The sequence below is a fragment of the Marmota flaviventris genome, chromosome 13, assembly GCF_047511675.1.
Source record: "Marmota flaviventris isolate mMarFla1 chromosome 13, mMarFla1.hap1, whole genome shotgun sequence".
Lineage (NCBI taxonomy): Eukaryota > Metazoa > Chordata > Mammalia > Rodentia > Sciuridae > Marmota > Marmota flaviventris.
In genome coordinates this window covers 101555346-101569615 of record NC_092510.1, presented here as the reverse complement: position 1 = coordinate 101569615, position 14270 = coordinate 101555346, and the positions used below count along the sequence as shown (strand labels likewise).

The window sequence follows — 14270 nt, the reverse complement described above, 5'->3', positions numbered from 1 at the left end:
AGAGTGCTAACTGGCTTGGGTCGATGAAAGTCCTACAAGGCTGACCCTCAGCCAGGCCACCCCTAGCCACCACCCCTCGTCCAAGGTCCAGGTTGCAACCATCACCCCTGCTGGTCTTAGAGTGCAGGACCAGGAGAGTCTCTGCTCAGCACTGCCCTGGGGCTGCACCTGTGGAAGCACCCACACCCCCCCCCCCCAATGCAGGGGACCCTCAGGGGACCCACCTTGGGTGAGCAAGCCGAGGCTGGAACATAGGCACCTCCAGGGAGCCCCTGCCAGAGAGCCCCTGCTGGAGCGCCTGGACAGCTGCCCAGCTCTTCCTGCCCGCTGGCCTGTGCAGGGTTCCTGCGGGGGCGGGGGCGTGGGCCGGGGCAGGCCGGGGCAGGCCGGGGCAGGCCGGGGTGCCTGGGATCACCACAGTAGCCGGGACCCTGTGTTGGAGATGAAGTGAGTGTTGAGGTCACCTGGCAGGCCACCCACTGTGGTGGCTCGGGGTTCACAGCCTGCTCTGCCACAGGCCAGCAGATCTGCCCCTCGGCACTGGGGAGCCTTGTGGGCGGTCCGTCCTAGCTGGTCGTGGGCGGGACACTGGGCGGGCAAGGGGGAGTGGGGGTGGCCAGTTCCTCCAGACTGCTGCTTGGAGAGGAAGGAGGTGCTGGCTCCGCCACTGGTCAGGGAGGCAGCAGAGGTATTGTCAGGGAGGGGCAGGGCCGGCCGTCCCTCTGCCTCCCGCTGTGGGGACCAAGGGGTGGGTGGGCAGGACCCGGTCACTGTGTGGGCAGCAATACCCCATCATCCTCCTGCCGCCTGCGGGGGGGCACGTCTGGGCTCCTGCTTACAGTGAGGCTGGGTTGCGGGCCAAGGCCTCGGTCCTGTGGCTAAGCCTACACCCACCCCCTGACCCCCAGCCAGGGCCGTCCCGAGCTCCTTCCCCAGAGCGGGCAGGACAGCGAGTTACTGTTGAGGCAGCTGCTGGCAGGGGGCAGGCAAGAGGCAGACAGCTGCCCCAGTCCCCAGTCCTGCCTGGGGACAGCCTGGCCTGGCTGGGCAGGAGGCGGAGCGGCACGTGGCAGCTTCCCGGCCAGGGCCAGCAGCTTTGGCACTGGGCAGTGTGAGGGAGAACAGAGGCTCCTCCTCCAGGTGTGCTGGACATGGGCTGCTGGGGACAGTGCCACCTGGGGACAATGCTACCTGGGGACAGTGCTGCCTGCGGAGCCCTCCTGGGCCTCATCGTGTCCACTTCCCCCCCAGGCACTGCTCCTGAGGTTTCCGGAAGACCAGGGATCTTCAAGGACTGAAGGTGTGTATACACACAGGGACGTGCCTGCAGGGGCCACGCAGGGGCTGTCCCACCATGGGGTGGGGGCAGTGAGTGCAGGGTCGGCCCAGGCTGGCCGGCCTGTGCCCCAGCACAGCTGCGAGGCCCTGGGAGTTCTCAGGGAGCCCTCTGGTCTCAGCCTTCTCCCCTGTGAGGTGGAGCTATGTCCTCTGGGCCTCAGAACATTCTGGAGTGTTCAGTGAGGGCAGAGGAGCGTGCCCAGTGCAGGCCCTGACCCTGAGCCAGCTGACGGACTGAGTCATGGAGATAATATGGGTGGCACCGACCCCTTAGCACCTCAGTCACAGCCCAAAGCCCTGACCCCAGGAGAGGGCACCAGAAGCCCTGTGACGTGTCCCCCGCCCTGTGTTGGGCAGGACCCACCCCAGGGAGAGACCCCTGGGCACCCTCTCGCCTTAGAAGGGGCTCCCTGTGACCTGGCTGGTTTCCCTGGCTGGCGAGGTCTGGGGGCTTCCTGAGGAGGGGCGATTCAGGATGAGCGCTGAAGGTCCACTGGGGGACATGAGGGGCAGGAGCCTCCTGCCCAGGAAGCCCAGATGGCTCTGAGGGAGGGGGCAGAGGAGGAATAACTGTCTGGGGCTGAGCCGGATGGCCTGGGGGCTTGTAGGTGACCCCCAGGGGGCATGGCGGGTGTCCCCCCAGGGGATGTGACGGGGATGTCCCTCAAGGGGTCAAATGGGTGTTCCCTTAGGGAGCTTGGTGAGTGTCCCATCAAGGGGCAGGTAGATGTTCCCCCAGGGGGCTTGGTGGGTGTCCTCCCAGGGGGCTTGGTGGGTGTCCCCTCAAGGGGCATGATGGGTGTCCCCACAGGGGGCTTAGAGGGTGTTCTCCCAGAGAGATCATGGTGGGTGTCCCTTCAAGGGCATGATGAGTGTTCCCCCAGGGGTCTTGGTGGGTGTCCCCTGGGGGCATGGCAGTGTCCCATCTCAGACCTGCTGCCCATGGTCTACGCGGCTTCCCCCATGACACCACCTCCCTGGCTGGCTTTCACTGGGTGTAGGTGTCACATCCCTCCCACAGGCCTGGCCATTTGGGGCCTCCTCACTTGTCCTCTGGGGATTCCCAGAGGACAGGTCCTGCCCCAGCCTACCGTCATGCTCTCTGGGTCCCCATAGACCAGGGCCCCTTCTTGTTTCCAGCTCTTGGTTCTCTGTCCTCAGGTCCCTTCCCTGTCCTCCCTCTATGGACAGCCCCACTTCCCAGGTCCTCTCTGGACACCTGTCAGCGGTCAGTCCTGTTTCTCTGCCTCCCTGTGTCCCTACAGCCCTCCCCACCAGAGCTGCCTCCCCGGGCCCAGCCCGAGCCTGCTGCCCATCAGGCTCTGTGACGTGCTGGATGAATGAGCCGTGACATGGGAAGCAGCGGGAGGAAGGTCCTGGGAAATAATGGCCTGGGGCCACCAGGGACCTGGGCATACACTTGGCACAGTTCCCACTCTGGACTCTCTGCACCCCACAGCCTGACTCTCTCCCCAGCTCCTGAGGTGTTGAAGCCCAGAGTCCCCATGGCCTCACTGAGCCGAGCCCTGCGTGTGGCCACCACCTGCCCTCGAAAGAGACCTGCCCAGGGCCTGCGGCTGCAGCCCCTAGCCAGTGTGGCCGGTCCCACAACTGAGAAGAATGTGCCGTATCAGCGGACCCTGAAGGAGGAGGCACAGGGCCCCTCGACAGCAGCCCGAGGACCAAGCCAGCCCCTGCCCAGGACAGCTGATGTGGTGGTCATTGGTGGGGGCAGCTTAGGCTGCCAGACCCTGTATCACCTGGCCAAGCTGGGCGTGAGTGGGGCTGTGCTGCTGGAACGGGAGCGGCTGACATCTGGGACCACCTGGCACACCGCAGGTAGGAGCCAGGGCTCGGGTGGGGGCAGGGGGCACTGGACACAGCAAGGCCAGTCTGGGTTGACAACCACAAGCCTGTCAGGGGCAGCTGAGCTGGAGGGAAAGACTAAGAAAAGACGTGTGGTCAGTCTGAAGGTGTGCAGATGTGGGGACATTGCTTGCCCCAATCAAGTCTCTGAAGAGTGGGGTGGGGAGAAGGGGCAGATGCCACCTTTGCAGCCCCAGATGAAGCACAGTCCCCTATTCAGCCCCTGATGACCAGGTAGGAAGCCCCAGGCAGCTGTCCCTGTCCCCGGATAGCCACCAGGGTTGAGTGGTGTTTGCTGGGGGTGATGCAGAGCTGTGTCCTCCATGAGCACTGTCCTAACTAACCAGTGGAAACATATATTGAGCACCTACAGTGTGCACGTACTCAGGACAGCCAACCTTCTGTCTCAGCCTCTTTAACCAGTGGTGTGCTGGTGACCTGGTCCCCTGACAGGCAGCATTACCACTCCTACCTTGGCCAATATCAGGCTGCCAATGTGAACTTGGCCAGTGAACTTGGAGCTGGGAAGAGGCAGCCTGGTCCTTTAGAGCTGATATGAGCCTGCAGCCCTGGCGAGCACGGCCCCCAGCCCCTGCCTTGCCTTCCTGTCCTATAGCTGGGCCACTGTGGCCCCTCTGCCTGCTCAGCACCCAGCCTCCCTGGCCTCCCATCTCCCAGGCTCTTCTGCTGAAGAGTGCAGCTCCCTTGGGGAGACCATGGTGGGGTTGGTGGTCCTAGCCAGTGTCCTGGTCCCATTGTTCATGTGCTCTGGGACCTTGAGCTCATACCTATTTGGTGCCACCTTTTCCACCTGTAAAGTGATTGTGCCCTAGTGAGAAGGCTGCTCTGGGGGTCTGTGGGATCATTCTGTAACATGTTCAGCACCAGACTTGGTGCACAGTAGTTGCTGGACAAATGAGAGCCCTTAGTACTGTCACTCTGAGCTGCGCCAGGGCCAACGGCCTAAATTCCCACTGTGACTAGGTCAGTCCTGCCAACCTCTCTGGGCTCCAGGGCTTGCGCCTCTCCCTGCCTGGGTAAAGGGGTGCAGAGTCGCTGCTGACTAGTCCCGCCTGCCAGGCCTTCTGTGGCAGCTGCGGCCCAGCGACGTGGAGGTGGAGCTTCTGGCCCACACCAGGCGTGTGGTCAGCCGGGAGCTGGAGGAGGAGACCGGGCTGCACACCGGCTGGATCCAGAACGGGGGCCTCTTCATCGCCTCCAATCGGCAGCGCTTGGACGAGTACAAGAGGCTCATGTCGGTGGGTGCGCCCTGGTGGGGGGTCAGGCAGAGGGTTCTCGTGGGTGGAGCGTGTTCCCTGCAGGGGACCAGGTGGGTGGGCACCTCCTCTGAGGGGCACAGAGGCGGTGGGCTCCCTGGAGTGGTGGGGAGGGCATCATGGAGCAAGAAGGAACCCCAACAGATTGGGTTGGCAGACAGGCGCTGCCCCCTGCTGGCTGGGCCACCCGCACTCTTCCTCCTAATTCCCTATAGGAGGATCTGATTGGCTCAGTTCATCCCTAGTTGGGCGGAGCCTGTTCATATTAGCCACACCCAGGGACACTTGATTGGCTGCCCTTAAATCAATCAAATGTGGTGGGGGCGTGGCCTGACAATTCCCAGTCCTCAGCCAAGGAACACAATGGTCTCTCCTGGAGTGGTTGGTCTTTCTTGGACCATCTGACCTGGGAAACCCAATCCACAGGCCCAACATATGAGGCCGTGGCGGTAATTTTAATTTATTTTGTACCAGCTATTGGCCCAAGTGCCCATCCACTGCTAGCTGCCATCCCTGCACTCCTGAGAGCACCTGAGGAGCTTGCCCTGGGACCAGGGTCAGAGTGGAGGGAAGGGGCTGGGCCCTGAGCCTGCCTCTGCAGCCACGCCCTGCTCCCTCACCCTGTGCCGAGTGGATCCAAGGGACAGCCCCTAGGGGTGGAGATTGCTGTGGCTTCTGGAGGCCCAGCTAGGGGTGTGGGAGGACCCCAGGACTGCTCCACACAGCCTCCCTCTCCTCTGTGTCTCCCCAGCTGGGCAAGGCTTATGGCGTGGAATCCCATGTGCTGAGCCCGGCAGAGACCAAGGCTCTGTACCCACTAATGAATGTGGACGACCTTTATGGGACCCTGTACGTGCCACAGGATGGGACCATGGACCCCGCCGGCACCTGTACCACCCTTGTCAGGGCGGCTGCTGCCCGAGGAGCACAGGTATTGACAGCTGCGGGCTCTGAGCCCACCCCTTCTGCCTGAGAACCCCAGGCTCCCCCTCTGCCTGCTGTGCCACCCCTCGGAGCCTTCAGACCCTGCCCGCTCAGGGAGGGCTGTGCCCGGAGTGCTCGCCCCGTACCCAGCATCCTGCCCTGCTGCTCAAGCAAATCCGTTCAACGTTCCTTCTTATAATTTTTATCTTCATCTGTCTCAACCCCACACATAAATGTAGAAAGATTCAAAAAGGCAAATAAGTAAAAAGGAAGAAATGAAGTCGCCCAGTGGTGCCCAATATTTCTTCTGTGGGGACACCACGTCCCACCTGAAGCAAGGGGGGCAGCGCTGACCTTTTCTTAACCAGGCAGTAGCCCACCTGCCTCTCCGGGGACAGCTCTTTCTTCAGGGTGGTCCCTCCACCTCCCCGTCTGCCACAGGTTCTCCAAGTCAGGGGTGGGCGGGCTCGGTTTCCTGGACTGTGGATTCCACTTCCCTGACCACATGAGGCCTGCCGCTAGCAGAAGCAGTGTCCCCAGGTCCCACCAAAAGGTGGCTGGTCAGGGCGGGGGTCAGCACCTCAGGGTTCCCAGAGTGATTCATGATCAGTTCCTCTCAATCCCAGGTCATTGAGAACTGTCCAGTGACTGGCATCCGTGTGCGGACGGATGACTTTGGGGTGCGGCGGGTCGCGGCTGTGGAGACCCAGCACGGCTCCATCCAGACGCCCTGTGTGGTCAACTGCGCAGGTGGGAATCATGTTTCTGCTGACCCCTGAGTGGCAGTGCTGGCTGTGCCCTGGCCAGGCCCCGCCTCTGCCCGGCCTCTGTCTGGGTGGGGGAAGCCTGGCCAGGGCAGACAGTCTGCAGAGCCTTGCTGCATCTTCTCGGGGGGCACCCCCTCTGGGTGCCAGCAGAGCTGAGGGGCATGTGCTCTGCCCACAGGAGTGTGGGCAAGCGCCGTGGGCAGGATGGCTGGAGTCAAGGTCCCACTGGTGGCCATGCACCATGCCTACGTTGTCACCGAGCGCATCGAAGGGATCCAGGTAGGTGGGCCGCCCCTGGCTGTGCGTCAGGCAGGGGTGGACAGGTGGGCAGGTGGGCAGGTGTGGGACTTAGCTCTGAAGCCCAGCAGGGCTCCCTCTGCCCTGAGCCTCGGTGGCCCGGTCTGTGAAATGGGGATGGTGGCACTGGGTGTCACTGGGTGGTGTCAGAGCTAAATGAAGTAGAGCAGGTGTGACCCTGAGGGTGTCGACCCCCTCGGCCTTCAGGGCCTGCTTCCTCCCTGATGCCTGACCCAGTCCAGCCTGTCCTGGGAGGTGCCGCCAGGCTAGCTCTGCCATGTTCCGTGCCCAGGAGCTCCCAATATGCCCGCGTGCCGTCTCAGAGTCCTGGGCTCAACCTCCGAGAGCCCTCTGCAGAGGGAGGCCAGGGCCCAGGTGCTCCTGCCTGCTCTCTGCTCCTGTCCCTCCCCACCCTCTCCCCCATGGTGGTGGCTGGCTCTTCCTGCCACCTTGCCACTGAGCACCCTCTTGTCCTCCACAGTTCACCCGAGCATCCGTCCCCCCCGTCCCCTGCTGCCCATTCCCTCTACTTCTCACCCTTTGGCCTCGGCCTTCTCCCTCCCTTCATCTGTCCAGTCCTTTCTGTCTGTCCTCCCTGCTGTCCTTCCACCCAGTCACTCTTCCCTGATGCCTCCCTCCTCCAACGGCCCATGCAGTCACCTGCTGTCCTCACATTCGTCTGCCTACCCCTTGGTCCTTAGGCCCTTCCATCCACCTCTCCACCCATCCCCCTCCCTCCCTCTGCCCTCCATCTCCCCCTTCGCCCTCTCCTCCACCGTCCATCCATTTATTAACCCACCTGTCCTTCCATCTCTCCCTCCCTCCATATGCAGGGCCTGGGGGAGCTCCTCGCCCTGGGCCCTACTCCAGGAACCAGGGCTCTCCTGGAGAAAGGCCTTGCCTGGGGAGGGGGTCTGCGGGGAGCGCACAGTCAGTCGGTGCACAAGCGGCTCCAGCACAGGCTGAGGAGAGCTCTGCTGGGTGGGCTCAGGCCGCCATCAGGACCCCAGCCCTGGCGCAAGGCGGAGCCTGTCCCAGTGGGCCATGCCCAAGGATACTTGATTGGCTGCCCTTGGGCCAACCAAGTGAGGCAGAGGCGAGGTCTGCCTGACAGTCCCTAGTCAACCCTGGTGGTCTTCCTTGGGGCTCCTAAAGGAGGTCATGTCTTTGCCAGGACCTGAGGTTGGTGGAGCAGGGCCAAGCGCAGAGCCTGGTGGGCAGTTCACAGAGCCCAGGCACAGGCTGTGGGGTGGGGAGTGTGCGAGAGGCCAGGCTGTTCTGTGTAGGCCGGGTCCCAGCAGGGAGGGTCCTGGCCGTCTAACCCCCTGCTGAGAGGCTGGTCCCTGGGGGCTGCCCCCACCCTGCGGGAGCCTGGCTTCCCTGTGATTGCTGGGGAGAGCCAGAACCTGGGTGCAGTGGCTCCTTCCCCGGCCCTGGGCAAGCCCCTCCCCAGACACGCAGTGTCCATTCACAGAATGCACCTGAAGCCCCGCAAGAACTTGCTGAGGGCAGCTGGGGGCCACATGCTGGGTGACGGGTGAGAGACAGAGTTAGCTGAGGGCTCAATGGCCCACCTGTCCTTTCAGGTGGCCCCCAGCGTTGCTATCAGGCCGCTGTAGGCTCCAGGAGGGCCAGGCTGAGGCTAGGAGGATGGGGAGGGGGGCCGAGGCTGTGTCCTGTGGATGGGGCTGCAGGGAGGGTGTTCACCAGGTGTCCCCCTAGCCGAGGACTGGGCACCAGCCATCTGTCCCTAATTCCTAATTCTTGCAAATGCCTGAGTCCCTCTTCCTGGGAGGCGGCAGGCACAGTTGGCTGCCCCCCTCCACATGAATTCCAAGGTCAGAGTCAAGCTGGGGTGTTACTTACAAAACCATCAGGGCCCCCTGTGCCTCTGGGTGCCAGGGCACAAGGACAGGGCCACAAGCCCCAGCGGCTTGCCACTCGGTAGGAGACAGAGGGGTTGGGGTGGTGGGCGGTGACCCCCACACCCCTCTTGGTCCACTGGAGGGCTCTGGGAGGCTGGCCCTCTGGAGGCTGCAGGTGGGGGTGGTTGAATCTGGGGAAGAGCCGGGCGTCAGCCCTGGTCTGCCCACTGCTGGGTCTGACTCCTGAAGCTGGGGCGTGCTGCCTGCCTCTCCACCCACAGCTGCTCGGCCAGGCAGCCTGGTGCTCAGGTCACTGTCCCCCGACCCCACAGCCTGAGGGCCTGGGGGCTTCGGGCTGGGAGGGGAGCCCCTGCAGCTCAGGTGGGCGCCATCTTCCTGAGGGCTGAGGCTGTGCTGCTTGGGGCTCCCTGGCTCTGAGGAGTCCCAGTCCTGGGCTCTCGGCAGCTCTGCCCACTTCCTGGTGTGGCCACGGCCCCGTCCCTTTCCTCTTGGTCTCACATTCCCAGGGTCCTCCTGCTTCTGCAGACAAGAGCAGCTGTCACCGACTTTACCTGCCCCATGGGGCAGAAGCAAAGGCCCAGAGCTGAGCCAGGTGCCTGGCCTATGCAGGTGCTCGTGGGGTAGCTATGGGGACAGTGACCAGGGGCCTGGAGCCATCCAGCCCGCTGTGCCCTGGGGATCCCAGGCGAGGTTGGGGAAATCAGGCCTGCTTGCCAGGGGAAGACCCCCAGAGTTTGAAGCAGATGGAGGGTAGCAGCTGAGGTCAGGAGGCATCAGTGGGACCAGGGCCACGCTGGGACAGTCAGGGGCAGGGTGGCTCCTGCGTGGAGAGATGGTGAAGGCGCAGGACACATGGTGCTCAGAGCAGCAGGAGACACAAAGGGCAGGAAAACCCGGACACCAACCTTGCTGGAGCAGAGGTCGCGCTTCCCTGGCCACTAGGTGTCCCCACTGTCCTGCTCTATGGAGCGCCTGGGCCGGGCTGTTTCTGGGGTAGGCTATTGCTAAACGGAGCTCAGTCACCATGACCCAGAGACCATCCACTCAGTGCAGATGCCGCTGTTCCCACCATGCATGGCAGGTCCCGGGAGCCAGTGGGAGGCAGGGATTCCGCCGGGTTGTCCCTTTGATGCCTGCATGTCCCCCTTCCTGCTCCCACGTCCCAGGTGTCTTCCCCAGTGAGGAGGTGAGAGGCGCAGGGAAGCGGCTCCTGGGGTGGGGAGCCCCGGGCAGCGCCTCTTCCACGCCTGCTGGTCTTCTGAGGTCTGGTTTTGCTTTGTTTGTTGGGTGGTTAAGCAGTAGGCAGGGTTTGCAACGCGGCTGGGTAAATATTAACTCCCGAGCAGACACGCGCCCACTTTTTTTGTGTTTCTGGAGTTATTAATAGTTCCCCACTGGTTTAGTTTTCTGTGTAGCTGTGTCTCTCTCACACACATACACACGCGCATGCACAGATACACATAGGTTCCCCCCATCCATCCTGGTATCAGTTGTCCCACTTCCCACCCCTCCCTGGCCCTGGCCAGCACTATCTGCTCTCTGTGGGTCTCCCTAGAGTGGACATTTGGTGTGGGTGGGATCTGCAGTCTGCACCTTTGTGCCTGGCTCCTTGCACCCCACCTGCCCTCCTGCTGCGCCAGGACGTCACACCCCACCACCCCACGTCTTATCCATCCACCTACTCACGGACAGTTGAGTCTTGTGGGTGCCATGGGCAGAGCTGCTGGGAGCATCCACGCACAGTTCTGTCTTCACCTCCCTGGAGTGTGCCCAGAGGGGTGGAACTGCCGAGTCCGTGGCCAACCCCGGTGACTCTCCAAGGGACTCGGTGCTTGGCGGTGTGCAGGGCTCAGTTCCCCCAGTCCTTCTCCCTCGCTGGGCCCAGCCTGTATGACTACAGCCACCGGAGGTTGGAAAGTCATCTTGGAGGGGACTGAGGGGCGTTTTCCTGATGGCCAGCATTCTGACCATTTGTCACACTTCTTTGGAGAAACTTCTCAGATCCCTGCCTGTTGTTAGAGGTTGCTTGCGGTTTCGGCGAGTCGTGAGAGTCCTTCGTGTGACCTGGGCCCGCAGACTTTCATGCGGGATTGGGAAGCCTTCCCTCCCGCTGTGGGTTCTGTGTCGGGGCGTGCTATCTGCATGCAGGGATGCATTCACTCCTCTTTGCTCCGGTGCCTTTCCTGACACAGCTGTCACCTGCTGCCCAGGTGGAAGCCCTGCACAGCTGCCCCTGAAGTGGCACCCGTGGTGGGGTTGAGACCCGCCCCTGCCCTGGCCTTCCTGCCTTCCTGCCTGTGCCCTCTCCTCTCTGCCCCTTTTCTCTACCTTGTTGGTCTTCGTGGGGTTGGGGAAGGGGGCACTCAGGAGTCCTCCTGTGTAACTCAGACCCCTGCAGAGGGAGACACGCACCATCAGGAAATGCAAGCCAGATATGGGGTCCCGGAACAAGGAGGAGGCGCCATGGTCCACCTTGTGCAGGACACAGGAGCCGGGCCAGCCCAGCCCTGCCCGGCACCCAGGCCTCTGTGCTCTGCCTTCCAGAACATGCCCAACGTCCGGGACCATGACGCGTCTGTCTACCTCCGCCTTCAGGGGGATGCCCTGTCCGTGGGCGGCTATGAGTGCAACCCGGTCTTCTGGGAGGAGGTGAGCCCCCAGGGCCTGGATGGAGCAAGGGCAGATGCCCTGGCCCCAACAGGCCTGGAAAGTCCTGCTCTGACCCCGAAGAGCCTGGCGCTCAGGCACGTGCAGAACCAGGGCAGGCAGGGCCTTGCAGCCGACGGCTGTGTGGAGGGCAGTGGGGACCCCAGAGGGGCCCAGGTCCACTCAGCCCTGATCCGTCTGCGACAACGCTGGCCCTCCCTGCCCCACAGCTGCAGCACTGTCTCCCCAGTCTGGCTACTCCCCTGCAGACCCTCCTGTGTTCACAAACAGATCAATCGCTGGCCACTTGGGCACCTGCTGCTCTGCTCTCTGGAGGCAGGAGACAGGGGAAGTCCCCGCCTTGGGGCCTGTGGTTTGCAATCAAACAGATAAGACACTTATTTCTGGGTGGTCACCCTGGATCCTCCAGAGGGACTGAGGAGAAAGGATGTCCTGCAGACGGGTGGTCAGGGCAGGGGCCCCAGGGAGCACCAAGGAGAGTGCACCCAGAACAGTGCCCACTGGCAGCTGCTCACCGGGCAGGGAGCTGCCTGTGAGGAGGCCCAGGGCGGCTCAGGCCTGCCCTTCTGAGGGGCTGAAGCAGATCAGAGGACACGGTCACTGGGGAAATGGGCAGGGATGGCTCCTGGTTAGTCACAGGCAGCCAGGTGCAGGGAGGGCATGCTGAGCTTTAGAACAGGTCAGAGGACGGGGAGGCAGGTGACCAGCTGGAGGTTGCGCGATATCTCGAGGGCAGCCAGGTGGGGGCTGGGCCCAGGCAAGAGGGGACCCAACCTGAGGACTCCCCGGGGCAGCCCTGCCCTGGCCCTCAGATTGACCTGACTCAGTGGAGGCTGGCTGGGTACCTGTCTGGCCAGGGGACTGGGCAGCTGTCACAGGCAGGTTTGGCAGGAGGTGTGTGTCCTTCTCAGGGCCAAAACCGACACCCCGTGCCCCTCTGCAGGTGTCGGACAAGTTTGCCTTTGGCCTCTTCGACTTGGACTGGGATGTGTTCTCCCAGCACATCGAAGGCGCCATCAACCGCGTCCCTGTGCTGGAGCGGACAGGGATCAAGTCCACTGTCTGTGGCCCAGGTGAGGGCCCTAAGCCCAGGGTGGGCAGTCTTCGGTCCCTGGGTGATGGCTGCTACTGGGGACACCCTTGCTGAGGGTGACCTGGGCTGGACCCGGGCAGCCTGGCACCTGCCTCACCTGCTCCTGGGCCTTGCTGGGTGATGCTCTCCTCCCCTCTGCAGGCCTAGGAGGGCAGTCATTGCCCCGGGCTCATGGCCAGGGCTCCCCCCGGGCAGGTGTGAGTCCCGATAGGGCTGCATCTGTGGACTTGGTTTTCATCTGTGAGTGGGAACGGGGTTCCGTCCAGCACCCCGAGAGGCTGGGCAAGGCCTGGAAGGACGAGGCCTGTCCTGATGTGATGCTCACGTGTCCCCTCCCCATTCTGCACCCAGCTTCATGCCCCCTCCTCTGGTCTCAGCGGCCAGCACCCAGCAGGGCCAGAGACCAGTGGGGGAAGAAGAGGCTCTTGGCCAGGGCTCCCAGCCACAGGACCTACTCACTGGCCTCGGGAGGCTGGAGCAGAGAGTGGGCTCTGCTCTTGAGGCTGCGGCTGGTCCTGGGTGGGGCAGCCCAGGGGGCCAGTGCTCACGGGGCCTCCCAGGCTCTGTCTCAGGGGCAGGTGTAGGTCCTGGCAGAGAGGCAGTGTTTGGGAGGCAGGAGCCTCATGCTGACCTTGGCGGCCGATTTCAACAGCAGGACTCTCAGCTGCGGGCTTCTGAGCCGAGTGTGTGCGGCCCTGAGGCCTCAGCCAGCCAGCGGTGCCGCCTTCGCTCATGGGGCAATCAGTCGTTCCCAATAGCTCCAGACAGTCTCCAGCCAGCAGGGGAGGCCCAGGGCAGCAGCAGGCAGCAGGCCAGGCTGCTTAGGAGCGAGGGAGCCAGCCCTGGGCTGTGGGGCGGTGTGCTGGGCAGGGCAGGCAGTAGACGTGTCCCACTTGGTGGGTCCTGCAGAATCTCAGGGGCATGCCCCCTCCCTCCAGGGGTGTTAGCCCTGCCCCCACTTCAGGGCCTGGAAAGGAAAGTTCAGAAAGACACAGCGTTGCCCTAAAGGAGAGTTGGTGGTCCCGAGCCCTGACATGCCCAGCAGTGGTGGTCAGCCCTCCGGCACCTCGAGGGTGCTGTGTGGTGGAACACCTGCTGGGCAGGGCCGGCCCGGCCGTGAGGGGCCACAGGTACAGTGCGGGCCTGGCCCCAAGTGCAAGTGGAGGCAGGGCTTAGGAGGTCAAGGGTCGTGGGCCAGCAGGGGAGGGGAGTCTTGATGCAGAGGGGCTGCCGGAGTCCGGCCCCCTGCCCAGAGGTGCTTGGCGTCTACACGGCTGAGGCACGCTGCTCCGGCTCTTGGCTCCTGAGGCAGGCTGTGGTGTGTGCGCGGCCCCCAGGGAGCAGCAGATGGGGCTCGGGCAGCCGGCGGTGTGCAGGTGGGCGCGGCGTGGCCGTGACTCACCATCTCCCGCAGCACCCTCGACTGCGTGGGACTGAGGCGAGAAGCGCAGGAAGACTCCCGGGGGCACGCAGAGTCCCAGTGGCTCTGCGCTCCAATTAGACTGGGGACTCGTCACTCCCCCACAAGCCCTATTTTGGGGGAGGTGAGCATGCGGGACGTTCTGCATCTGTCTCTGCTGCAGTGGGTGGTTTCGTCAGGAGACCAGCGTGTCTCCTCCCAGACACAGCCCATGGCCTGGCCCCCAGGGAAGAGCAAGGGCCTCCCGGGCCTGGGGAAGCCTGGGGGTCGACCTTGCTGCCCACTAGGGCTGGGAGATCAGAGTGGAAGTGGTCGTCCACTGCCTGGGGTCCCTGCGTCCCCATGTTGCCCATCCTGCCTGAGCCCTTTCACTTCCGGCCTCTGGCACCTGCCTCCTGAGCTCTGCCCCGGCTCCCCGCAGGGCTGTTACGCGCTGCCCCGCCTGCCTGGGACAGTCCCAGCGGCCCAGCACACGGTGGTCACAAGCCAACCCCACCTGCACCAGGCTGGCCCCTTCCTCCCCCGCATCACCTTCTCCACTGCCCTCTTCTCGCCCAAATGACCGCTGCAGCTCTTGTACCCACCACCAGCCTCGCATAGGACCCCCAGAAGGTCCCCAGCACCTCATCACAGGCACCCCTGCCCCGGGGCCCTCTGGGAGGAGTGGACCCCCGCCCTGGCCTCAGGGCAGCCTCGGTGGGTCAGAGCCTTCCCTCTCCTCTTCTCTAGCTTCTC

The 14270-nt window shown here is 63.6% G+C and overlaps 1 protein-coding gene across 4 annotated transcripts in view; it reads left to right on the top strand.

Annotated features, from left to right (window-relative positions):
* Positions 1 to 624: 624 nt before the first annotated feature.
* Sardh (sarcosine dehydrogenase) overlaps positions 625 to 14270 on the top strand; it is a 49733-nt gene continuing 36087 nt past the window's right edge. Inside the window, exons 1-9 of one of the 4 annotated variants that reach the window (XM_071600472.1) lie at positions 625 to 688; positions 1252 to 1300; positions 2798 to 3177; positions 4285 to 4463; positions 5233 to 5412; positions 6032 to 6155; positions 6351 to 6451; positions 10900 to 11004; positions 11966 to 12095. In XM_071600472.1, the coding sequence (XP_071456573.1) occupies positions 2844 to 3177; positions 4285 to 4463; positions 5233 to 5412; positions 6032 to 6155; positions 6351 to 6451; positions 10900 to 11004; positions 11966 to 12095 (1153 nt within the window). In that variant the 5' untranslated portion in view covers positions 625 to 688; positions 1252 to 1300; positions 2798 to 2843. Of the gene's footprint in view, positions 689 to 958; positions 1141 to 1251; positions 1301 to 2797; positions 3178 to 4284; positions 4464 to 5232; positions 5413 to 6031; positions 6156 to 6350; positions 6452 to 10899; positions 11005 to 11965; positions 12096 to 14270 lie in introns of those variants that run through there. The other 3 variants (XM_071600474.1, XM_071600475.1, XM_071600473.1) reach the window with 3 other exon arrangements.